This window comes from Mytilus galloprovincialis, chromosome 10 (genome assembly GCF_965363235.1).
Source record: "Mytilus galloprovincialis chromosome 10, xbMytGall1.hap1.1, whole genome shotgun sequence".
Classification (NCBI taxonomy): Eukaryota; Metazoa; Mollusca; class Bivalvia; order Mytilida; family Mytilidae; genus Mytilus; species Mytilus galloprovincialis.
In genome coordinates, this window is record NC_134847.1 from 26,718,936 (window position 1) to 26,745,156 (window position 26,221).

At 32.7% G+C, this 26,221-nt stretch overlaps 2 protein-coding genes across 2 annotated transcripts in view; both read left to right on the forward strand.

Annotated features, from left to right (window-relative positions):
- Positions 1-11,851, forward strand: part of LOC143047285 (uncharacterized) — a 66,394-nt gene extending 54,543 nt beyond the window's left edge. The window contains exons 6-8 of the mRNA XM_076220325.1: positions 9,780-9,830; positions 10,732-10,785; positions 11,640-11,851. Coding sequence (XP_076076440.1) covers positions 9,780-9,830; positions 10,732-10,785; positions 11,640-11,695 — 161 coding nt within the window. The 3' untranslated portion in view covers positions 11,696-11,851. The remainder of the gene's footprint in view (positions 1-9,779; positions 9,831-10,731; positions 10,786-11,639) is intronic.
- Positions 11,852-14,634: 2,783 nt separating this feature from the next.
- The window catches only part of LOC143047286 (uncharacterized), a 33,896-nt gene continuing 22,309 nt past the window's right edge, over positions 14,635-26,221 (forward strand). Inside the window, exons 1-3 of the mRNA XM_076220326.1 lie at positions 14,635-14,673; positions 15,517-15,582; positions 25,865-26,191. Coding sequence (XP_076076441.1) covers positions 15,528-15,582; positions 25,865-26,191 — 382 coding nt within the window. The 5' untranslated portion in view covers positions 14,635-14,673; positions 15,517-15,527. The remainder of the gene's footprint in view (positions 14,674-15,516; positions 15,583-25,864; positions 26,192-26,221) is intronic.

Consider the following 26,221-nt stretch of genomic DNA (forward strand, 5'->3'; position numbering starts at 1 on the left):
CCTAGTCCAGATGAGAATATGTTACGTAATTTAACAAATAAAATGTATGCTTTTATCTGGGATAATAAACCAGATAAGGTCAAGCGAGATCTTTTATGTCAAGATTATTATAAGGGTGGTTTAAAAATGCTAAATTTAAAAGCATTTATACAGGGACTAAAACTTACATGGGTAAGACGTCTGTATAATTCGAACTCAAAGTGGGTGAGATTAGTCTCTATTGTGGAGCAAATAAATTTTATTGAAATAAGTTATATTGGGCCTTCAGGGGCGGATTTAGGCGGGGGCGTGGCGGGCGTGCCTGAGATTTATTAATGTTCTATAAATTATTTGAAACGAAGGTGTAAAACGCGGAGCTGCGTTTGATGACAAAGAAAATAAACATAACTTCGTAAATGCATCTCATTCTGATTTTAGTTGTTTGTGGCGAACACAGTAAAGTCTGAAAAAATCAAAAAAGTAAAAAACAGATATTATGAAAGGACAATTAAAAATCGCTGGTAAAAGTACAAATTTTCGTCTGCAAAATATAATACTAGTATTGGTCAGGTGAGCAATTGTGATCTGTCTCGTCTCGACCGTCTATCTGCCAACTCTTCACATTTCCATCGTGTTAATTAAGTTTGGCATGGCTTGTGTTATGGAGTGTTAAAATAATTCTTAAGTAAGGCAGTGAAATTCACATTATTGAAACCATGTACAATTGGCTTAGACACATTGACGATGTACAAAACTAATTTTTTGTGGTGTTCCTGAATTTCTTTATGTCACAACTACCAGCACCATGTCTTTCAAGGTTTAGTTAAGATATTACCTGATATTGCTATATAGATAATTTTACAACAAGTGCTGGTATCTTGATTGTTGATTGGTTTGCACAGGAACACAGAATCAAAATAAAATGTTCGCATGATCTTCAGCTTCTGTTTGTGGGGCTGCAGTTTTATAACTGTAGCTTGTAAACTCACTCATATATGCAATTTGAATCCGGATCCCTTAGTGCGTAAGTGAGGAGATTGTTGTAAATTTGTAGGAGATCTTGCCATCATAACTCAATGGTTCTTCGCGGGACAGGGACATATTGTTTTACCACTGTCTGTTCATCCGTCAGTCAGTCACTTGATATTTGGTCCAGAGGATCCAATTGGAAAAATACAAATCTATTACTAGTACGTCATTATTGAGTTTTCCCCTGAAGATATTCGATTGACTAATATGAATGCAACAACAGTTTTCCAAGCAACCATTGACTTAACATTCGCTAGATTATGAAGGGTCAGCTTGTGTATTCCGGATTGAGGTTTGTCTCTATCCTTATTGCCTTCAGTCCCGTTTTCTGGGAAATATATGGGGCAGTCTCAATGAATAGAAGCTCACATATTTCTTGTTCATTACGGTGATTGTAGATTGTTGTCAGGTGCGGATTTAGGCGGTTTCAGCTTGGAACTTTAATTTGTCGCTAATTTTACCACACATTAGTTCGAGATACATGTATCTAAATTTCACCCCTTTAGAAGAATATTTCAATAATTTTACCTCCAAAAAAAATTTTCGCCTCGCTCCGCTCGGCGAACATAAACATTTGCGGCCCCCCTAATCAGGAATCATGGATCCGCCCCTTAAAAGGTCAACAAATAAATTTTGGCAAGAGGTTTGGGATGCTTGGATAACCCTTAATCAAATTAGAAAACCAAGATGTATTGATGAAATTCTATCGTATTCTTTATGGGAGGTAGAAAACTTTAAAATTGGTGGTTCAAGAGTCTACTATAAAAACTGGGCAAATGCGGGAATTTGGACAGTACAAGATTTGTTAGATGACCAGGGCAAAGTTATGTCATTTCAAAATTTCCAACAATTATATCAATTTAGGCCAAATAAAAAAAAGGTTCAAGGGAAATGTACAAAGTATTGAATGAAAAATATGTTACATTTGCTGCAAAGGAAAAATGGGAGAACCATCTTAATATGACTGGTATTAACTGGAAAAAAATACACACTTCGTGTACAAAATATAGTAAAAGCACTAAGCTTTTCTGGTTCCAATATAGAACTATCCATAGAATTTTGGGAACTAATTCACTACTTTACATGATGAAAATAAATAGCAACAACATATGTACATTTTGTAAAGAAGGACCAGAGACCATAGTACATTTATTTTGGAGCTGTCAGATGGTTGCCAGTCTCTGGCATGCACTTAACATCTGGATTTTTGAAATGACAAATATTGAACTGCCTTTGAATATTATGATTATTTTATTTGGTATCTACGAAAATGTTAAATTGAATTTTGTTAAAAATAAGATTATTCTACTTTCAAAATACTACATGTACATTTACAGAACAAAACTACAAGAAGTTTTGCCAAATCTAAATGCTTTAAAAACTATTTAAAGGAACACTTGAACTTAGAAAAATACATTTCATTTAAAAACCTCTCTGTAGAGGAATATAACAAATACTGGAGTCCCTGGGCCCCTATCATAGAATAAATAATAAATGTTAAAATTGATTGAAACACAACTTATGTATATTGCAAGAACACATAAGATTTCAATGTTATAAGATATTTATTTATTTTCAACCTATTATTGCACCAACATATATATTCAATTGTTGTTTTATTATTTAATACTTCCTTTGTGTGAAAATGTCATTCTGTATACCTTTGTTCATACACGTTGTGCTAATCTATTTGTTACAATAAAGAAAATTCATTATAAAAAAAAAAAAAAAAGATTTAAAAAAGAAATGAATTATTGGTGTTCTTTAATAAGCCCAATCAAACAGCGTTTAAATTTCTGATATTGGGCCCGATTTCAAAGTTGTTCAAAATTGGGTCCAAAATTAAATTTTTTTGATTTCATCAAAAAAAATGAATTATTGGTGTTTCATAATGTGCCCAATCTAACTGAATTTTACAACAAAGAGGCCAAGGAGCTACTTCGGAAGCACAACATTGAAATGTACTCTACCGAGAATGAAGAAAACTCGAATGTTGGTGAACGATGGAACCGCACCATGAAAAAAGATAATGTCTAAATACGTTTCAGCAAATTCTACGCGCACTTACATCGATGTGTTGAATGCTCTTGTTCATCAGTACAAAATGACTAAACATAGATCTATTACAAAGGACTCATATTGCTGAAAGTCAAAAAGAACATGAAAATAAAGTCTTCCATTAAAACAGGCTAAATTTTAAAGTTGGGGGTAAAGTTCGAATCACTAAAGAGAAAGGCATTTTTGATAAAAGATACACCCCAAGATGGACCAAAGAAGTCTTTACGGTGTCCCACGTGTTAAACACTGAACCACAAACGTATCGTTTCTAGAATTTTAATGACAAGGAGATACCAGGTTTCCTCTATGAGCCTGAACTTCAAAAGACGGATCAAGAATTGTACCGCATCGAAAGTTCTTGCGAAAACTAATCAAGGGTGATGTGAAAGATGTCTTTGTTACATGGAAAGAATTCCTTACGTCATTTAATTATTAGATCAAACAATCAGACATGCAGCAAGAATGTGTCAGCTTTTCGTTCTTGAGTCCCAAAAGCAAAAAAGGTTAATCCTAGTAGGTATGTTTCAATTGAACAAACATCCTTAACCTCCCTAGATCTTCCCGGAATTGCTCTTCAATCGCAAACGAGTGTTCTACGAGTGCATCGATTTTTTGTTGTGTGGAGTTTTTAATCTAATTTACTTTTTCCTCGAGTTCATGTTTCAGAGTGGTTTTAGACTCAGCTACTTTTTCCTCAAGTTCGTTAATTGTTGCATCATATCCTTTCTCTATTCGCTTTATATCTGTCTTTATTTGATCACACGCGGATTGTATAGCTTCTGTTTTACTTATACTGTCTTTTACTTCCTGCATAACCCATCGTTTTGTTGCAGCATCTGCACCGTGACTCGAATGTTTCGAGTTGGTAATACCATAATCGTTTATCTTCAAGTCTTCGAGCAAACTACTCATGCTCATTCTATTCTTTCCTCTCATATAATTCAAGTTTCGTCTACCATTGTTTATTTATATCTACAATGAAAACACGACGTCATCAAAAAGTTGACTTTCCGGCAACATTTGTAATACAAACAAACAAAAATGTCCACAGACAACTGTTGCTCTCTTTTGTAGTTCACTGATGTTGTATTGAATTTCAGGTTTTTAATAGTCCACCATCTCGTTAGGTGGTGGAAGTTCATAAGAATTAAAGTACAATTTGTATTCTTAAACCAAGACGTCCAATGTGTTTCTGGACCCATCGAAGTATCATGGTTGAAAATACCTTACTCCTAACTGTATGGTTTGAAAGGTAAGGCGTCTCCCATAAATACACATCTAAAATGAGTTATCTTAAGACTGTAAACTGCTTTCTCTAACTCTCCGTTTGATAAGGGCTTACTTGAAAGCTTTATGTTGTGCACTATGTTGATTTCTAGCCTCCAAACGAGCGCGAAGTGGCAATTGTCTTCGAAAGCATTAACCTCTGTTTACAATTGTTTAAAGAGTTTTTTCGTTGTATATATATTGATTTTAAAGTATAACTATTATGTTTGTTTGATTTATGCATTGTTACGTTTGTTTAACACCTTTGTTTAAGGTATTTATCCAATTTTATAGTGTACATGTGCTATAGTGTTGATTCCATCGAGTAGGATGTACCGTTTGTCATCATCACCTGAAATAGCTTTCTTTTGACACTCAAGCGTATAAATTTGATGTCCCCCAACTTCTGTACATATTCATGGTTCGGTAACTCTCATCATAGGTGTCTATATAGTCGGCGAATATAAGTCCTGGTTTCACAGTGCCCTTTTTCACCCCTTTAGCCCTTTTTAATTAGCTTTCGCCAACCTTGAAGGCATACAGCTTCGTGCGTAAACCCACAAACTCAGTCTAGACGATCCAGCACATTCATCTTGAAACATCCCAAGTACTGTCTTGTTTATACCCGTCTCAATGCCAGAAGGATTATTGGTTTGATAATTGGATGTGTCAAACCACTGCCGCCCGTGTGCATTCATATCTTTATAAACATCTGAAGTTTCTACATTGTAAATAATGCTGTCGGTATCTGTGTACATATAGTTGCTGTGTCCTTGCATGTTGACACGACGGGTGCCACATGTAGAGCAGGATCTGCTTACCCTTCCCGAGCACCTGAGATCCCCCTAGTTTTTGGTGGGGTTCGTGTTGTTTACTCTTTAGTTTACACCGGTAATCTTCAATGCTGCATCATAGGCAAGGCCCAGTGCTGTTAAGTACCACGCATGATCGAGCTGATCGTTCTTCGTGCAAAGGTCTCTGAAATTCTCAAACACATCACATAGTAGGAGCACATCTGTCTTCAGATACATATCATGGTACTCTCTCATGCTGGTAATTCCCATTTCCTTACACAGTTTCTGTGCGTGTTCACAGTCTGCATTGCCCAGTGAGGGTATTGTGAAAGTCTTTCCTAGATGGAAACTCTATAACTTGGAGTTTCTCGAACCCATCCATATAACCATAGGGATATACACCTATTCGCAAAAGCAATTAAACATTCAGTTTGCGTTGATGCGTCCAGAGGTATATTTTAACCTTCATCCATAACATTGTTAGTAAATGCAATGTCACATCCCACAACTTCTTTTACATTCTGCGAACACCCTTCGGCTTCGAGTATTTTTGGAGGTCTCTCTGGTGGTACATTATTTTTGTAAATCATAAGACCATTAAACACAAGGGATCCAACTTCAATCTTTTGTTATGAAAGATAATCAAATTCTTTGTTTTCCAAGCTACACATAATTTGCACCGTGGTTCCATCGATATCATAGTCTGTACCTCTGATACCCTTTGACTTTTTACCTAGTGCATAAAGGTCTGGTCGCTGTTTGATGATTGAGTCCAAAATATGTCTCATCCCGCTGTAAAATTCTTTATACCATTTTGGGTCTTCTCTCATTAATAATGGCTAAAAAATGTGCTTTGACATCATTCCGGGTTTCGTTATTTCGTGTCAACAATCTGCATATACTTTTCCCTGTTTTCAATGTAAGCGTCAAGCCCAAGGCAGTTGATGCCATTTTCATGAACATAACAATGTAGGATGTGCATTTTCATATCAATGCCATACATGGTCTCCTGACACAAAATATGTCTGATCTTCCGACTCATGTTTATTATACCAAATTTCTCATCAGTCCAATTTCTTCCAAAACCATTTTTCATTAAACATTCTCCTTGTTTGTTAACCCGCGACAAATAATCTTTCATTAATGTTAATTGTGCCTTTTCTTTCAACTTAACTGCTTTGATAGATCGACTTCCCAACTCAAAGTCGTCGGCATGGCTAACATTAATGTACTCCATTTTACGTTTATCGATGATCTCTCGCAGTTGAATTATCCGACCGTTCTCCGATTTAAATGGTATAACTTTATACTTTTCGGGATCCAGTGGTTTGTTACCAAACATTTTTTGCATATTCTTTAAATCTTCAGCAGGGGTTGCATTTACCAATTTCTCTAGACTCGTATTCATATACTTAAAGCTGTCCACAAACCCCAGATGCTGATAGAGTGGTTTCATATTACCATCCTTTGATTTGTACTCACCTACTTAAATTAATTTTGTGGATGCGATGTATTTCTCCTCGGTGTTGGGAATACATGTAATTGGTCCTTCTGTTGTTCCTAGGTTCTTAATGAAAAGGTGACTGTCATTCCCGGCCGAATTATAAAAATACAGAGGTATTAACTTTTGCACTTTATTCTTTAAATTACATTCGTTGTGTGCCGTTCCTCTGCACTCACCGGTAAAGTAACAGTGATCTCTGTGTTTCGGCCTTATAATCACTCTTATCTTCCGTCATCATTACCATTGATTGTTTTGAAGTCATTCTTGGAGTAAATGACTTAAATTTCTTATGCAAGTCTTTCAACAAAAATCTGCACCACATTTTCTCCTTCTTTTTGCATAGTGTAAATTACCGGCTCCTTAGTAAAGACATTTTATATTATAACAGAATCCCGACGGTGTATTCTTTTGATAAACTTTGGTGTGTGGTTTTAATATCTGCAATAGTATCATCTGGTTTGGATTCTACTTTTTCAGTAAAGCACTCAAAGTCTGCACACACCACAAAAGGAGCTCTCATCGACATGGCGTGGTTTCAAAGCTTTGTTTTGCTCCTTGACTAGGCATCTTAATATTAACTCATTTGTGGTTAACACGATATTCTTTATGAGCCTTCAGTACATCCTTGCTGCAAAAATGGTTTAAGCACCTGTAGCACAAATATATTTCATGACCGTGTTCCGCGATCTGGTTCGAAACCAGTCGGGATATGTTCTCAATCCAGCAGCAGTGTCTTCATCCGTCTCCTTTTATCAGCAACAAGTGGATGTCTCTATCCTGCTCCTCGTGGAAATCTGAAATTCGTAGTTGGTATAGCTCTATTCTATCGATTCCATATACATTGACGTCATTGACTGCCAAGGTAAGGTGGGTTTTTTTCAAACTTGCTATTGTCCTTAAAACTCAAAGTGAATTCCAATCCTTTCGAGTTTAGATCATCTTTCCACATGTAGTACTGAGTCACTCTATCTGTATGCTTTTGGTCTACCTCCTCATGATCGATGCACGGCTGAAAGTATTGCCCATTTAAAAAATCTCATAATTTTTTTTTCACATTAATCACAGTTTTCTTGTCTTTAATCCATTTCGGTAGGACTACATACTGTGAACCAAATAATGGTTTGTGTTTGTTGATGTTAAGTTGCAATTTCACTATTTCCATCAATATCCAGCCACTCTTCTCAGAGGTCCACTGAACAATCTTTTCTGCGATTTTTGATCTATCTCTTCAAAAGTTTCTTTTAGGTCGGTGGCTTTGGTAATACTTTGATTTCCCGAATTAAAGTGTCCCTCATTCTCATCGCCATCAATACCTGTGGGGTTTAATTTTTACCAATTTTTTTATTTATTATTTCCTTCCTTTTTCCTCGTGTTATCTCAAGAAAGGTCTGGATATTCATTTCAGCATTATGTGTAACTTTCCAGGTATACTCTTTAAGGATGTTTTTGATCCATGTACCTTAATTATAGACTCCATATCTTTTTTAATCTTTTCAATTACTTTTGTCAACAGTTGATATTTAGGTAACCTACTTATACCTTTCAACCATGTTGTTTCGCCTCGATAATGATCTCTTTTTTCGTCGCTTGTTTATGATTCCGCACAAACATATGTTCTGTCTTCGTTTCAATCAACTCTAGTAACTGATCTTTCTTCATTCTAGAGTACCTTTTGTAAAGTTTTACAGACGCAATAATGAATCGCTTCACCTCTTGGTCCAGTTCTTTTCAATGTTTTCATAAATGACATATTTAATTTTGTACAAAACAGAACAATTTATAATTATCCTAATTATAATTGTTACTGATGATAACACTGTATAATTTAGTTATTATGATATAGATAAAGTGGTTAAAAGTATAGAAACTGATACATGTGATAGTTTTGATAAAATAAACTGGTTGCCGATAAATTTAATGAAGGCCAACCCCAACAAATTCAAGTCTATAGCCATTTGAAGAAAAAAAACATCATAATTTGACATTTAATTTAAATGGAAACACAATGTCGTGTGAAGAAAATGTTTAACTTCTTGGAATAGCTATAAATTCGGACTTTAACTTTAACAATAATATATCTGAAATATTTAAAAAAGACATCAAGACAATAAAATATTCTAAAACGAATGGGTAACTATTTTTAAAGGCTAGGTAGGTTAACAGCAAACTATTCATTCATTCTTTCGAATTTAACTATTGTCTAGTATTTAATTGATATTAAAATTCAGAAATATCATTTTAGGTCACAGGAAACCACCGATCGCGATGAGCTTCCTACATTCAAAATTTTCACGTATGGTTTGAGATCGTTTTGCTATAATGCTCCCCAAATCTGTAATGAGCTTTCTAACCATTATCGAATGGAAACATCTTTTGACCAATTTAAAAAATTGTTACAATCATGGGATCCAAATAACAGCTCATGCCATTGCAGTGCATGCATATATTGCTTTTTGCTTGAATTTGTTTACATTTTAATTTTTGAATGTAAGAAGATTACAAAGGAATTAATAATTCTAGAAATGGATTCAAAATATAACAGAGTAAAAATTAAAGTTGCATGCTCTATGATGAGAAGAAAAGCTCGTCGTTCTCTCATGAGTGTTGGTGTCATCTCATTCTAGTCGAGTATCGTTATTTTGGGTATTGTGGTCATGGTGGTAGCGCTACTAAATGTTATAGCAGCGAATGTGAAACTCAAACATGGTCAAATGCAATAATAATAAATCATTAACTTCCAATGAAAGTAACATACAGTATATAAGACACCCGATATATATCTGAATATATAATGGATTGCATTTTCAGTGTAAAGGTGGAATCATTTATACATGGCTATCACAATACTGGTATATGCGTATGGAATAAAAACATTTCCAGTATTATAAAAAAAAGATTAAAAAAGACTACAATACTGGTTTACCAGTAGTAGCCTTTATTTATTCTGTTTGTTTTACAATGGAAAATACGAGGCAAAAGGTTTAAAAGCTGTTTTTAATAAAAAAAAAAAAATCAAAATTACCTTCTTTTAAGATAAGAAGAATAAAAACTATTGCAACAGAAACATTTATAATAAATCACAAAAAAAGTCCAAGCTATCTTCATGATATCGATTCAATTGATATTAAAATTCAAAAGTATGATTTTAGATGAAGACTTAGAGCGGACTGCGGCGGGCTCCCGACATTTAGGACCAACAGGTATGGTTTAAAATTGTTTTGCTACGATGCTGCCCGAATCTGGAATGAGCTGCCTAACCATTATCGAATGGAAACATCTTTTGACCAAATCACAAAATTGGTACAATCATGGGATCCAAGTAACTGTTCATGCCAGTGCTGTGCATGCTTACATTTGTTTTTATGCTTGAGTCTGTTTACATTTTAATTTTTGAGTGTAAGAAGATTACAATGAATTAATTATTCCCGCAATTGATTTAAAATATGACAGAATAAAAGTTAAAGTTGCATGCTTTATAAAGAATAGAAAAACTCGTCGTTTTCTCATGAGTGTTAACGTTGGTGTCATCTCATTCTTGTTGATAATCGTTATTTTGCTTATTGTGGTTATTGTGGTTATGGTGGTAGCGATACTGCATGTACTAGCAACGAATGTGAAAGTCATTCATGGTCAAAGGCAATAATAATAAACCAACAACTTCCAATGAAAGAAACATGCAGTATATAAGACACCCGGTAAATATTTGAATATAGAATGGATTGCATTTGCAGTGTAAAGGTGAGATCTCCTATACCATGTATACTTGGCGATCGCAATACTGGTATATGCGTACGGAATAAAAATGTTGTTCCAGAATTGATATCCCAGTATTGCAGACAATACTGAAGGTATATTTGGGGAAATACTGGACAAGATGATTTTTCAGCTGTTTTTTTTTACACAAAATGGTGAAGACATATTGTAGTTTCAAAGTATAATTATTACGAAAAAATGCTAGAACAGTCAAAATTACATTCTTTAAAAATAAGAAGAATAAAAACTATTGCAACAGAAACATTTATAATAAATCACAAAAAAAAGTCCAAGCTATCTTCATGATATCGATTCAATTGATATTAAAATTCAAAAGTTTGATTTTAGATGAAGACTTAGAGCGGACGACGGCGGCGGGCTCCCCACATTTGGGACCAACAGGTAAGGTTTGAAATTGTTTTGCTACAATGCTGCCCAAATCTGGAATGAGCTGCCTAACCATTATCGAATGGAAACATCTTTTGACCAAATCACAAAATTGGTACCATCATGGGATCCAAATAACTGTTCATGCCAGTGCTGTGCATGCTTTAATAAGTTTTTATGCTTGAGTCTGTTTACATTTTAATTTTGGAGTGTAAGAAGATTACAATGAATTAATTATTCCTGCAATTGATTTAAAATATGACAGAATAAAAGTTAAAGTTGCATGTTTTATAAAGAATAGAAAAACTCGTCGTTTTCTCATGAGTGTTAACGTCGGTGTCATCTCATTCTTGTTGATAATCGTTATTTTGCTTATTGTGGTCATGGTGGTAGTGATACTGCATGTACTAGCAGCGAATGTGAAAGTCATTCATGGTCAAAGGCAATAATAATTAACCAACAACTTCAAAATATTTGAATATAGAATGGATTGCATTTGTAGTGTAAAGGTGAGATCTCCTATACCATGTATACTTGGCGATCGCAATACTGGTATATGCGTACGATAAAAATGTTGTTCCAGAATTGATATCCCAGTATTGCAGACAATACTGAAGGTATATTTGGGGAAATACTGGACAAGATGATTTTTTAGCTGGTTTTTTTTACACAAAATGGTGAAGACATATTGTAGTTTCAAAGTATAATTATTACGAAAAAATGCTAGAACAGTCAAAATTACATTCTTTAAAAATGAGAAGAATAAAAACTATTGCAACAGAAACATTCATAATAAATCACAAAAAAAGTCCAAGCTATCATCATGATATCGATTCAATTGATATTAAAATTCAAAAGTATAATTTTAGATCCAGTGCGGATTGCGACGGCCTCCCCATGTTCAGATTCAACAGGTATGGTTTGAGATCGTTTTGCTATAATGCTGCCCAAATCTTGAATGAGCTGCCTAACCATTATCGAATGGAAACATCTTTTGACCAAAGCACAAAATTGGTACAATCATGGGATCCAAATAACAGTTCATGCCATTGCAGTGCATGCATATATTGGTTTTTATTCTTGAGTCTGTTTACATTTTAATTTTTGAGTGTAAGAAGATTACAATGAATTAATTATTCCTGCAATTGATTTAAAACATGACAGAGTAAAAGTTAAAGTTGCATGCTTTATAATGAATAGAAAAACTCGTCGTTTTCTCATGAGTGTTAACGTCGGTGTCATCTCATTCTTGTTGATAATCGTTATTTTGCTTATTGTGGTCATGGTGGTAGCGATACTGCATGTACTAGCAGCGAATGTGAAAGTCATACATGGTCAAAGGCAATAATAATAAACCATCAACTTCCAAGGTGGTAGCGATACTACGTGTACTAGCAGCGAATGTGAAAGTCATACATGGTCAAAGGCAATAATAATGAACCAACTTCCAATGAAAGAAACATGCAATATAAGACACCCGGTAAATATTTGAATATAGAATGGATTGCATTTCCAGTGTAAAGGTGAGATCTCCTATACCATGTATACTTGGCGATCGCAATACTGGTATATGCGTACGGAATAAAAAGGTTGTTCCAGTATTGGTATCCCAGTATTGCAGACAATACTGTAGGTATATTTGGGGAAATACTGGACAAGATGATTTTTCAGCTGTTTTTTTTTAACACAAAATGGTGAAGACATATTGTAGTTTCAAAGTATTATTATTACGAAAAACTGCTAGAACAGTCAAAATTATCTTTTTTCAAAATAAGAAGAATAAAAACTATTGCAACAGAAACATTTATAATAAATCACAAAAAAAAGTCCAAGCTATCTTCATGATATCGATTCAATTGATATTAAAATTCAAAAGTTTGATTTTAGATGAAGACTTAGAGCGGACGACGGCGGCGGGCTCCCCATATTTGGGACCAACAGGTAAGGTTTGAAATTGTTTTGCTACAATGCTGCCCAAATCTGGAATGAGCTGCCTAACCATTATCGAATGGAAACATCTTTTGACCAAATCACAAAATTGGTACGATCATGGGATCCAAATAACTGTTCATGCCAGTGCTGTGCATGCTTATATAAGTTTTTATGCTTGAGTCTGTTTACATTTTAATTTTGGAGTGTAAGAAGATTACAATGAATTAATTATTCCTGCAATTGATTTAAAATATGACAGCATAAAAGTTAAAGTTGCATGTTTTATAAAGAATAGAAAAACTCGTCGTTTTCTCATGAGTGTTAACGTCGGTGTCATCTCATTCTGGTTGATAATCGTTATTTTGCTTATTGTGGTTATTGTGGTTATGGTGGTAGCGATACTACATGTACTAGCAACGAATGTGAAAGTCATTCATGGTCAAAGGCAATAATAATAAACCAACAACTTCCAATGAAAGAAACATGCAGTATATAAGACACCCGGTAAATATTTGAATATAGAATGGATTGCATTTGCAGTGTAAAGGTGAGATCTCCTATACCATGTATACTTGGCGATCGCAATACTGGTATATGCGTACTGAATAAAAATGTTGTTCCAGAATTGATATCCCAGTATTGCAGACAATACTGAAGGTATATTTGGGGAAATACTGGACAAGATGATTTTTCAGCTGGGTTTTTTTTACACAAAAAGGTGAAGACATATTGTAGTTTCAAAGTATTATTATTACGAAAAAATGCTAGAACAGTCAAAATTACATTCTTTAAAAATGAGAAGAATAAAAACTATTGCAACAGAAACATTCATAATAAATCACAAAAAAAGTCCAAGCTATCATCATGATATCGATTCAATTGATATTAAAATTCAAAAGTATAATTTTAGATCCAGTGCGGATTGCGACGACCTCCCCATGTTCAGATTCAACAGGTATGGTTTGAGATCGTTTTGCTATAATGCTGCCCAAATCTTGAATGAGCTGCCTAACCATTATCGAATGGAAACATCTTTTGACCAAAGCACAAAATTGGTACAATCATGGGATCCTAATAACAGTTCATGCCATTGCAGTGCATGCATATATTGGTTTTTATTCTTGAGTCTGTTTACATTTTAATTTTTGAGTGTAAGAAGATTACAATGAATTAATTATTCCTGAAATTGATTTAAAACATGACAGAGTAAAAGTTAAAGTTGCATGCTTTATGATGAATAGAAAAACTCGTCGTTTTCTCATGAGTGTTAACGTCGGTGTCATCTCATTCTTGTTGATAATCGTTATTTTGCTTATTGTGGTCATGGTGGTAGCGATACTGCATGTACTAGCAGCGAATGTGAAAGTCATACATGGTCAAAGGCAATAATAATAAACCATCAACTTCCAAGGTGGTAGCGATACTACGTGTACTAGCAGCGAATGTGAAAGTCATACATGGTCAAAGGCAATAATAATAAACCAACTTCCAATGAAAGAAACATGCAATATAAGACACCCGGTAAATATTTGAATATAGAATGGATTGCATTTCCAGTGTAAAGGTGAGATCTCCTATACCATGTATACTTGGCGATCGCAATACTGGTATATGCGTACGGAATAAAAAGGTTGTTTCAGTATTGGTATCCCAGTATTGCAGACAATACTGTAGGTATATTTGGGGAAATACTGGACAAGATGATTTTTCAGCTGGTTTTTTTTAACACAAAATGGTGAAGACATATTGTAGTTTCAAAGTATTATTATTACGAAAAACTGCTACAACAGTCAAAATTATCTTCTTTCAAAATAAGAAGAATACAAACTATTGCAACAGAAACATTTATAATAAATCACAAAAAAGTCCAAGCTATCTTCATGATATCGATTCAATTGATATTAAAATTCAAAAGTATAATTTTTAATCAAGTGCGGATTGCGGCGGGCTCCCCACATTCAGGACCAACAGGTAAGGTTTGAGATCGTTTTGCTATAATGCTGTCCAAATCTGGAATGAGCTGCCTAACCATTATCGAATGGAAACATCTTTTGACCAAATCACAAAATTGGTACAATCATGGGATCCAAATAACAGTTCATGCCAGTGCAGTGCATGCATATATTTGTTTTTATGCTTGAGTCTGTTTACATTTTAATTTTGGAGTGTAAGAAGATTACAATGAATTAATTATTCCTGCAATTGATTTAAAATATGACAGAATAAAAGTTAAAGTTGCATGCTTTATGATGAATAGAAAAACTCGTCGTTTTCTCATGAGTGTTAACGTTGGTGTCATCTCATTCTTGTTGATAATCGTTATTTTGCTTATTGTGGTTATTGTGGTTATGGTGGTAGCGATACTGCATGTACTAGCAGCGAATGTGAAAGTCAAACATGGTCAAAGGCAATAATAATAAACCATCAACTTCCAATGAAAGTAACATGCAGTATATGAGACACCCGGTAAATATTTGAATATAGAATGGATTGCATTTTCAGTGTAAAGGTGGGATCTCCTATACGATGTATACTTGGCGATCGCAATACTGGTATATGCGTACGGAATTAAAATGTTGTTCCAGTATTGATATCCCAGTATTGCAGACAATACTGTAGGTATATTTGGGGAAATACTGGACAAGATGATTTTTCAGCTGTTTTTTATTTACACAAAATGGTGAAGACATATTGTAGTTTCAAAGTATTATTATTACGAGAAACTGCTAGAAACGTTTAAAATAATTCACAAAAAAAAAGTCAAAGTTATCTTCATGATTTTATTGATTTTAAAATTCATAAATATAATTTAAGATCACAGGAAAATGCTGGGGGAGAAGCTGCCGATTATGGATGGCACTCCACATACAAAACTACCAGGTATGTTTTGAGATCGTTTTGCTATAATGTTGCACAAATCTGGAGTGAGCTGCCTAGCCATTGTTAAACGGAAACATCTTTTGACCAATTCAAAAAATTGGTAAAAACACGGGATCCAAACAACAGCTCATGCCAGTGCAGTGCATTCATAAATTGATTCTATGCTCGAGGTTTTTTTAATTTTATTTGTTTGACTGATTTGTTAAGCTCTTTTAGTTGATATTTTCTGCTGTGCTTATCATTCTAACTAATGCTATGATTTTTAGATATACTTTTTTTTGCAAACTATGCTTTTACCTTTTATGTGTTAAGGTATGTTCACACTGCCGATCAGACCAATTCGATCAATCCCGATCAAGACAAATTAGGCGATCGGGAGACTGGTCTGATTCAATCGACAAGAATGTTCGGGGTGGTCTACCTTGGTCGTCATCGGTCTGACTTTCTACCGGAGAGTTTTTGACGTGTCAAAAACATTCGAGTTAGGGTCGAGAAGCCAGTCACTCGAGAAGAGATCAATAATTCATCGAGTAGCGGTCGAATTGATCGGGAAAGGATCGTGTTGAGATCGAGTTTTGTCGGAATACAAAAAGTTTACCGATCAGTAATCGATCATTTCGATCCTTGTCCGACTTATATCCGATCATTTCTCGATCAACGCCAACCTGCTCGATATGTGGTTCAGATTAACTCGAACAATGCCCGATCGCTTCATAATCGCTGCGACTTCTATATTTTTTTCATCCCAGACCAAATCGACCAATACCCGATCTCTTCGCGACCACATTCGACAACTCTTCGATCTCCAACCGGCCATACACGATTCTCCAAAAATGTGTGCAGCTCTGATTAACTCTCATAACTTTGCTTCTTCAAAACTATATTGTCACTATTTATATTTTATTTATACAAAAATTCCTACATGTAAAGTACGCATCTGTACTTTTTCAAGGAGGTGTAAAATTTTAAAAGAAAGACAACAGATACCAAAGAAACAATCAAACTCAAAGGTCGAAAACAAATCGACACAGCCATAGCGAAAAAAAACAAAAGCCGACGAGAAGACAAACAGCAGTCTACAAAACACAACATAGAAAACTAAAAATTTAGCAACACGAAACCCAATAAAAGCCAGGGATGATCTCAGGTGTTCCTGATGGGACGTAGATTCTGCATTTTGGTCCCAGAGGATTTTTCAAATATGAAAGTAATTCAAATTCATTATTAGACAGCTGATGACTAATTTAGCCTTCAAAGTTAGTTTTTAAGAACATCCATATTATATTTTACCTGTTTAATAGGCTAATTTTTGTTTTGTTTGACGCAACGTATTTTTCGTATGTCCAGTAATTATTGTCGTATAAAATAAGAAGATGTGGTATAATTGCCAATGAGACTTTCCACATCTCCACAGAAGACCAAATGACACAGAAATTAACAACTATATGTCAACGTACGGTCGAATGTTTACAAACGTTTTTTTCATACGGTTTTTGACGCAATTTCATAAAAGACAAATGATTTTTTTTTAAATTCTTGACAGATATATGTAAACGGTTTCAGAAAAGGTATCCTCCAGGGGATTGAAATTCTATTTTTGGCAAAATTTTGGGAAAACATTTAACATCTTTACCCCTTTTTGCAATATTATTAGTAAAATCAAGCAAGTTTTGCCATTGTTACATCAAAACGAAATATATTGAGCCATTCAACTACTGGGTATCAGCCACTGCATCCCATAGATTTCTCGGCACCCTTTGCTGTCTACCCCTTTTAGTTCGCATTCTACACTCTCTTCATGCTCCGACACAGCTATTAACCTGTCTATCTGAGCTAAAAACACCTTGCCAAAAAATTCCAACTGCTTTATTTTCATGTAGATACTTCAAATGAATATTTTTTCTCAGACATTCTGTAAACTACTAAATCTAACCAAATGAACGGAGAATGTGTCCATATGAGACAAAGATAATGCCACAGCCTGCATTTAACATGTATAACGCTATAAAGAGTCATTACACAAGAACGACAAAAGTGACGCCACCAAAATTCGCACTTGATCTGTGTTTTATGGTATTAAGCATTGTGTACACTCTAAAAATTAGAGCCTTAATTAACACATTTATGAAACCGATTTTTGACATGTTCTAAATCTAAACATGTTTAATATTTAATGTGCCCATATGAAAATATTAGGTGCCAGGATTCCGCTTTAATTTAGCAGGATTCCAGACGGAATCCGGTTAAAAATTAAATTATTTACACAGATTTAAGGCGGACATGGAATAAAGAAAAAAATCCGTCTGAATCATTATAAACCTTAGACGAAATGTTTACATTTTCCTGTTAAGTTAACAGGAATTCTGTAGCAACAGAAATATAAAAGGCGAAATGCTGGACGTAATGGATTTTGTTCAATTTTGTTAAGTGGAAATTGGACTTAGAATATTTCTTCAAAGTTATGGCCAGAAATTGTACTTGGAAAATTTTTGTTCAAATTTGTTAGGCAGAAAAAGAGCATAATATACTTAGAAAAAATATATAATTTATTTAAATCTATCATTATTGAATTCAAAGTATTCACTAATTTATCTTTTAGAGGATAAATTATTTCCTTAGATCAAAGATCTTTCAAAAGAATGAATATACCCTTTATCTTGTCTCCTTGAAGCCCCAATATATTCAATAATGATATTACAACTTACCAAGGCCATTTTTTTGATGGACTGATATTTTTTTTTATCTGTACCCAATTTTTAATCTTTTTGACTCCAAAAATATTGATATTACATGTATATAGAATTTCTTTTTTAAAAAGAAAGGAATTATCCAAATTATATATATTATATATATTAAAAAGTGTGTCATTATAATTATATTTTTTTTCAAATTATAATCTGTAGAATCTCTAAAAAGTGATTACGCTATTACCCTGGACCTCATCCCCTTTAAAATACAAATTATTTAACAATTAATTACTTTACACATAGTCCTTCCATAACATTTTATCTGTTCTGGTTATGTATTATGCAACCTGCTGAAAAAACATCTAGGATTAACTTCAGTCCCAGAATGGTGCCACGCATAGGAACATCTGTGTACACTTTTTTCGATGTGAAAATATTCTTATGATATACTTTTATCTTTGAATCATATATAAGCCTTGAATCTGCATTAATGTTTCATAATTCATCAACAAAATATGTTTATGACCTGTCAAGTTATGAATATTACGTATGAATTTAGAATTTTATACTAAGTTACTGTACTTGGTAAATCCTTATGGTGCCCCAACTGACCATGCAAATGTAGCAGTGCCAAGGAAAATACACACAGGTCACATGACAGCTACACAGATTCAAATTTTTGGTGCTTAGTTCTGCAAACATTGAGAAAAAGTTTGTTTCATTATGTTATTGTCAAAGGCAGAAGATATAAAAAAGCAGGTGGAGGACCTAGAAAAGTTACCAGATTAAGGAGATGACTCTAACATTATTGTTTTCTGGCATATTGATTAAGATATTGGTGTTATACTAAAACATTACTGTTGTTTTAAATGAACTGGATGGAGATTCTACAAAACTTATGTGTGTAAATGTTACAGTTTAAATGGAAAGTCATCATAATTGGTAAGTTTTTTTATCATTTAAATTAATGTTTTGAAATATAAATATATCATACATAATTAACCTTCATTTGGGAATTAATTAAATGTCTACATACTTTTACAAAGGTGTAAATCAATTAAAGATACAATTTAGATATAAGGCGATCCTTTTTTTCATATCAATCCAAATGCAAATATATTTGTAAAGCTAAATTACCACCTTCTGCCTTATGTTGCTTGCTGATTCCTATTGTTTCTTATATAAAGACTGATGGCGGAAATTTGGTTGCTACAACTACTTGAAATTGAGTTTATAAATCTTCCAAAAAATGTCCTTAGTTACAACTAAAAAATGATTGCCTTACAAATTATGTAACTAAGAATTTCAACACACTTTATAATAAATACATATCAAAGGTACCAGGCTTATAATTTATATTAAGCCAGACGTGCATTTCGTCTATAAAAGACGCATCAGTGAGGCCAAACAAATAACAAAGTTGAAGAGCATTCAGGACCAAAAGTTCCAAAAAGTTGTGCCAAAATTACGTGTGTGTGAAAATAGATTTTTTTTAATTTAAATTTCGAACTGCATTTTTTTATGAATAATACTTTAAAGTTCATGTATTTGATGTTTTACAGATGGTTAAGTTGTTGCACTGACATCAGACATCCAAGGTGACAGGTGAGTTCAAGAAAAGCCATGACAAATGCAAATAGAGTGCACCTTAAAAAAACATCAGCTAGCCAAAGCTATTGTTATGTACATGTATTTGGTCTCTTGGTACAGCTACATGGTTTATTATATATTGATTTTGCCTATTTTTTATTCCTAAAAACACATTCGTTGTATAGTTTAAACATGATATATTGCAATTAAAATAATTTTTTAACATGGTTCAAAATTCTGCTTTCAGCATGCAACTTTTGTTTGGCTATAGTAAGGGATATTTTTTTATCAGCTTGCAGATTATCTGTTTAATAAAAACGATTGAGTTTGCACCATGAAAATTTTGTAAATTTATTCAATTAACCAATTGAATTTGGTTTTCTAATGTATGCCTTAATTTATATTTTTTCAGATTATGGCACTGCTTGAAAAAAAACAACAGTTGTATGCAGGAGTGTCATTATAGTAATTGATGCTGTATAACAGAGCAAGTTAGCTATGCAAGAAAGAATTTGGACAGAAAAACTTTAAAAAGACATTGAAACATTAATTTCGACTCTTATAATGTTAATTGATGCAGAAATTGTAAAGAAATGAAAATTTTATCAAATTTAAGAAGAAGTTTTTTTTTAATTGTAAAAAAATGGAAAAAGCCTTAGACTGTCAGAATGTTAACCTTCATAGGCAGAAATTATTTCCGTCTAAAAAGTGCTAAAACTGTAAACATGTTTAGCTGTGAAGTGTTTTATCTGGAAACATGTTTAGCTGTGAAGTTTTTTGTCTGGAAACATGTTTAGCTGTGAAGTGTTTTGAATGGAAACTTGTTTAGACCATAAAGGGTCGTGAAGAAACATGTTTCTCATTTTAGTGTGAGAAGCCGTTACTTCATTAGGCCCCAATTAAACTAATATTCAAGAAGACTAAACTGTAAAACATATGATAGCTCTCAATAAAACGGGTTTTCATACCATCACAAAAAGGAGCCAATGCATTAAACTAAGAAACTGGAATTTCCATATCAAATTGAATGTGACCAAAACCTTTTCAATCTCAATGAGTTTTTACTTTATTTTAATTCACGTCATTCGACTATTGCATTTTTCTTCATTTCAAATATTCGTAAAATAGTCTAGAACTTTTTGAAATGAAATAATCATTATACTAAATCTAGCTTTAAAACACAATTACAACAAATAAAACAAAGGAATTTGTGTTATCATTTATTTCTAGTTAATCATTGAACACAATCAAACATAAACTCATAAATTCATAACAAAGTCCATGCTCATAATATTGACCAGTCCTACTTCTACTTGTACCCCATCCCTACAACAAAACAATTTGTAAATGTCCTGTTTTCATTTTACAAGTCATAGCTTCTCCTTTCTTAGTACCCAACTGCTGGTCACTGGCCTGAAATATGGAAAAAAAAATTGAGAAGCAACTAAGAAGAATTAATCAAAAAATATAAGTATACGAACTACAACACCAAAAAGTAAAAACATGATTAAAGATCAAGATAACAACGTTAAGACCAATGTGGTATAAAAGCATAAATTTACTGATAAATCAATTGATATTTTTTAATATAAAACTTGTTTTCATGCTTAATATTATTTATTTGATCAAATATATATTGGCATTTTTAAAATCAAATACATTTCTGATTCTTACTTGGCAACATATTTGCTACTGTTCTTTATCCACTCTTTTAGCATGTCAAGACAGATGATGATGTCCTCTGCACTTCTCTCATCTAGAATAAAACAATACATATCATTAAAATTATAAAAATAGCACAACCGCTTCTAACTATTGAAATAAACAAGCATCTTAATATTTGTTTTGAGGAAATGTTGATTGTGCATCTCGGAAGTTCTTACGAAAACAATGAACTCGATATGACGCTGAGTTTGCGAATGATGCCCCTCATCCTAATGAGACTCGGCAGATTCTGCTACCCTTCATGTTCAATTATAATCTGCAGAGGAGTACCAAACGAAAATTATCCTCACAAACTCCTTTCCAAGAACATATATGAATTAAAAAATAAGTGCAAACTTGCATGATTGTAACTTGCTTAATATTAAACAACTCTTAACATCTTTACACAAGATAGTTTGGACACTTAAGGCTCTTACAAGCACTTGCTTCGTGAGATGATACCCCCTTTTTTCTCCTGCATTGACTATACGGTAGTGTACTTGTAAATAATGCTTATAACTGTCAATAATCATTTAGAATTGGCAGTACGAAATAAAAGACAGTATAATCATAACTCCTTACCTTTCTGAAACAGTAAAGTTACGGTCAGTTATGGTCAGAAGTAAACAGCGTGGCCTTTGACTTCGGGTTCTTTGTTTCTTCTTACCGCTCAAAAATTAGCACCTGATATGAATGCCGTCTTTGGCCTAAATGTGTTGTTATTCTAAACGTGTTTAAAGAAGTTGTCTAAATATTGAAAGTGTTTAGAATTTAAACATGTTTAGCTTCATATACTTGACGAAGTAGCTAAACATGTTTATTGCAAAGTGCTGAGAGCCAAAACATGTTTACTGCGAAGTGCTGAGATGCAAAACATGTTTATTTTTTTATGTTTAGAAATTAAACACTTTCCTAAGCACATAAGTCTTGCAACACGTTTAAAAAACGGAAACTAATTGTTGGGACGTACGTATACGTACTTACGGACGGACAAATGTAACACTTAATGCCCCCTTAGCTGCAAGTGGTGATAAAAAAAAATCAGACGTTTTTATACTTAAATAATACATACTATACCAATGTCCGACTATCCCTACGATCAAGTCGATATGGTCTGGCCGAGATCAGGCTGAGATCCTGAATAGTTAATTTGGTCTAGCTAGTCGAGTAAAGATCTTGTAGAGATCTTGAATTGGTCGGAATCATCGAATATGTATGGCAAGCCGTTTTGCTATTTATTCTTACTTCAAGATATCTCATAAACTTTATAACATATTTTATATAGTTTATAAGATATCTCATATAGTTTATAAGATATCTTATATAGTTTATAAGATATCTTATATAGTTTATAAGATATCTTATATAGTTTATAAGATATCTCATATAATTTATCAGATATCTTATATAATTGTCTTTATAAGATATCTCATAAACTATATAAGTTATCTTATAAACTATATGAGATATCTTATAAACTATATAAGATATCTTATAAATTATATAAGATATCTTATATAAAAATTGTTTATAAGATATCTCATATACTTTATAAGATATCTTTTAAAAAATTTAGGAGATATCTTATGTAACATTAAAGATATCTTATATAATATATAAGATATCTCATAAAAATGAAATTATATAAGATATCTAATATATAATAGGAGATATCTTATATATTATAGGAGATATATTATTAAGTTTATAAGATATCTCATAAAGTTTATAAGATATCTTCTAAAGTTTATAAGATATCTCCTAAAGTTTATAAGATATCTTATATAGTTTATAAGATATCTTATATAGTTTATCAGATATCTTATATAGTTTATCAGATATTTTATATAATTGTCTTTATAAGATATCTCATAAACTATATAAGAAATCTTATAAACTTGATGATATATCTTATAATAAACTATATAAGATATCTTATAAACTATATAAGATATCCTATAAACTATATAAGATATCTTATATAAAAATTGTTTATAAAATATCTCATATACTTTATAAGATATCTTATAAACTTTAGAAGATATCTTATAAAGTACATAAGATATCTTATAAACTTTAGAAGATATCTTATAAAGTATATAAGATATCATATAAACTTTATGAGATATTTTATATAACATTAAAGATATCTTATATAACATTAAAGATATCTTATATAATATATGAGATATCTTATATAATATAAGAGATATCTTAAATAATATATGAGATATCTTATAAAAATGCAATTATATAAGATATCTCATATATTAAAGGAGATATCTTATATATTATATAAGATATCTTATATATTATATAAGATATCTTATAAATTGTAGGAGATAACTTGAAATTCGAATAAATAGGAAAACGGCATGCCATAAATATGTATTAAATTAGTGGTCGGGATGGAGGCATCAAGGAGTGTGAATGGTCGAGAAAATGTCGTGTACAGTCGAATAGCAGTCAGGTAGAAGTCGTAAACAGGCCCGATCAAGAATTTGGTTACGCTTTGTCGTGGAAATTATGACAATCGGGATCATCGAGTTGATCTGATCGGCAGTGTGAACCTAGCTTTATCTATCTTACCATGTATTGTATGTATATAATTGTGTTCTTTTCATGAAATGTTTCTGTGCGTATATACTTTGTTATCCAGTCGATTAAAAAGCCCACTAGAGCTGATTTTAAGAAGTTTATTAAATATCGATTTTAAATAAAACTTTGAATCGAATTGAAAAAAAGTTAATGTAGTTCCCACTGTTGCTCGATGCTCTTTGCACTTGTTCATTGTTGTTCGGTCGCACTTGTTTACATTTTTAAATTTGTAAGTGTAAGAAGATAACAAGGTAGTAATAATTCTAGAAATGGATTTAAAAAATAACGGTGTAAAAATTAAACATGATAAAGTTGCATGCTTTATAATGAGAAGAAAAACTCGTCGTTCTCTCATGAGTGTTGGTGTCATCTCATTCTTGTCGATTATCGTTATTTGGTTTATTGTGGTCGTGGTGGTAGCGCTACTAAATGTTCTAGCAGCAAATGTGACACTCAAACATGTCAGCATGGTTAAAGGCAATGATAATAAATCATCAACTTCTAATGAAAGTAACATATAAGACACTCGGTATATATTTGTTTATCTTACCTCTTATAGATTTATAGAGATATGATTGATTAAAGGATTACATGTGGTGACTACGTATATTTGATATAGGTTTTTCTAAAAAAAATATAGGGTTAGCAACCATACACGGTTAGTTACCATATGAGGTTAGTAAGGAGTTACTTCAAAAATGATGCCACAACCCTTCATAAAAACAACACGGTTTTGAGGGAAAATCTGAAAGAATTCAACAGACGAAGAAATTGATGATGAAAGGTTTAAATAAGTTCATAAAACATAATTAAAGCTAACAAGTTCTTATTATTGGCATAACGAGGTTACTTCCCTTTCAAAACAAAAAAAGAAATCTGAAAGGATTCAACAGAGGAAGTAATTAAAATACATGTAATGAACGATTGAAATTAACTCTTAAAACAAATTTAAAGCTAAAAAGTTGCTATTGTTGGCATTTGTTTTCTGTATAGACAATTGGAAGTAGGATCTTAATACTAAGTATTGAAGACTTGATTACTTTGATAGGCCGCTAGTCAAAATACCACACGTGAAGATAGTCGGTAAGATAAATTAGTTACACGGCGTGCTAGTAAAATAATACGATATATATGGGGTCAATAAATTCCCTCTCTCCCCATATGGAATTTACTGACCCCATATGTATCGTATTAGGTCACTAACACACCATGTAACTAATAATAGAACGGATTGCATTTTCAATGTTTAGGTTGGATCTCTTGTACTTGGCGATCGCAATACTTGTATATGCGTACGGAAGAAAAATGTTGTTCTAGTAATATTGTAAAGAAGTAAATAAATAAAAAAAACTACAATACTGGTATACCAGTATTGAAGACAATACTGATCATATGTTTGGGGAAATACTGAGCAAACGGATGTTTTCAACTTTTTTTTAACACAAAATAGTTAAGATATATTGGTGTCTCATAATATTATTACTAAATAAATACATTAGGAAACTTAGTGACATACAAAAGTTTTGAAACTTTAGGAGGATGATATGAAAACGAACAACATGTAATTTTTTTTCTTCATTTAATGTTGAATGGATTACAAACATGGCGGCATTATTCTAATCATTATTAAGGGAATAACTTGGTATAATGATGGTTATTAAAAATAGCTCTCATTTAGTCTTGACTTTACTTTTATTTATCAGTATTTGGGAAACATTACTGGAGAGTAAGCGAAAAGGTACCAGGTTATGGAGCTGACCTGACATTATTCTGTTTTGTTGATGATTGTTGCATTAGATCGGCAGGATGGATTAAATGGAACCCTGATTACAAAACGATATATGTAGATGTGCGAAATTTGAAAGGAACTGTTTCTTCAAAAGACAAGTACGCTACAACTAACAACAAGACAGGATTCAGTTTAGTAATAAAACATTTACAAGAAGATGATTTGAATATAATATATTCTTGTTCATACGGTTTTAAAAACAGCCTAGGCAAACTACTACATCATTCAGAAGTTTTCAAAGGTAAAATATTTTGAATTGAGATGGTGTATT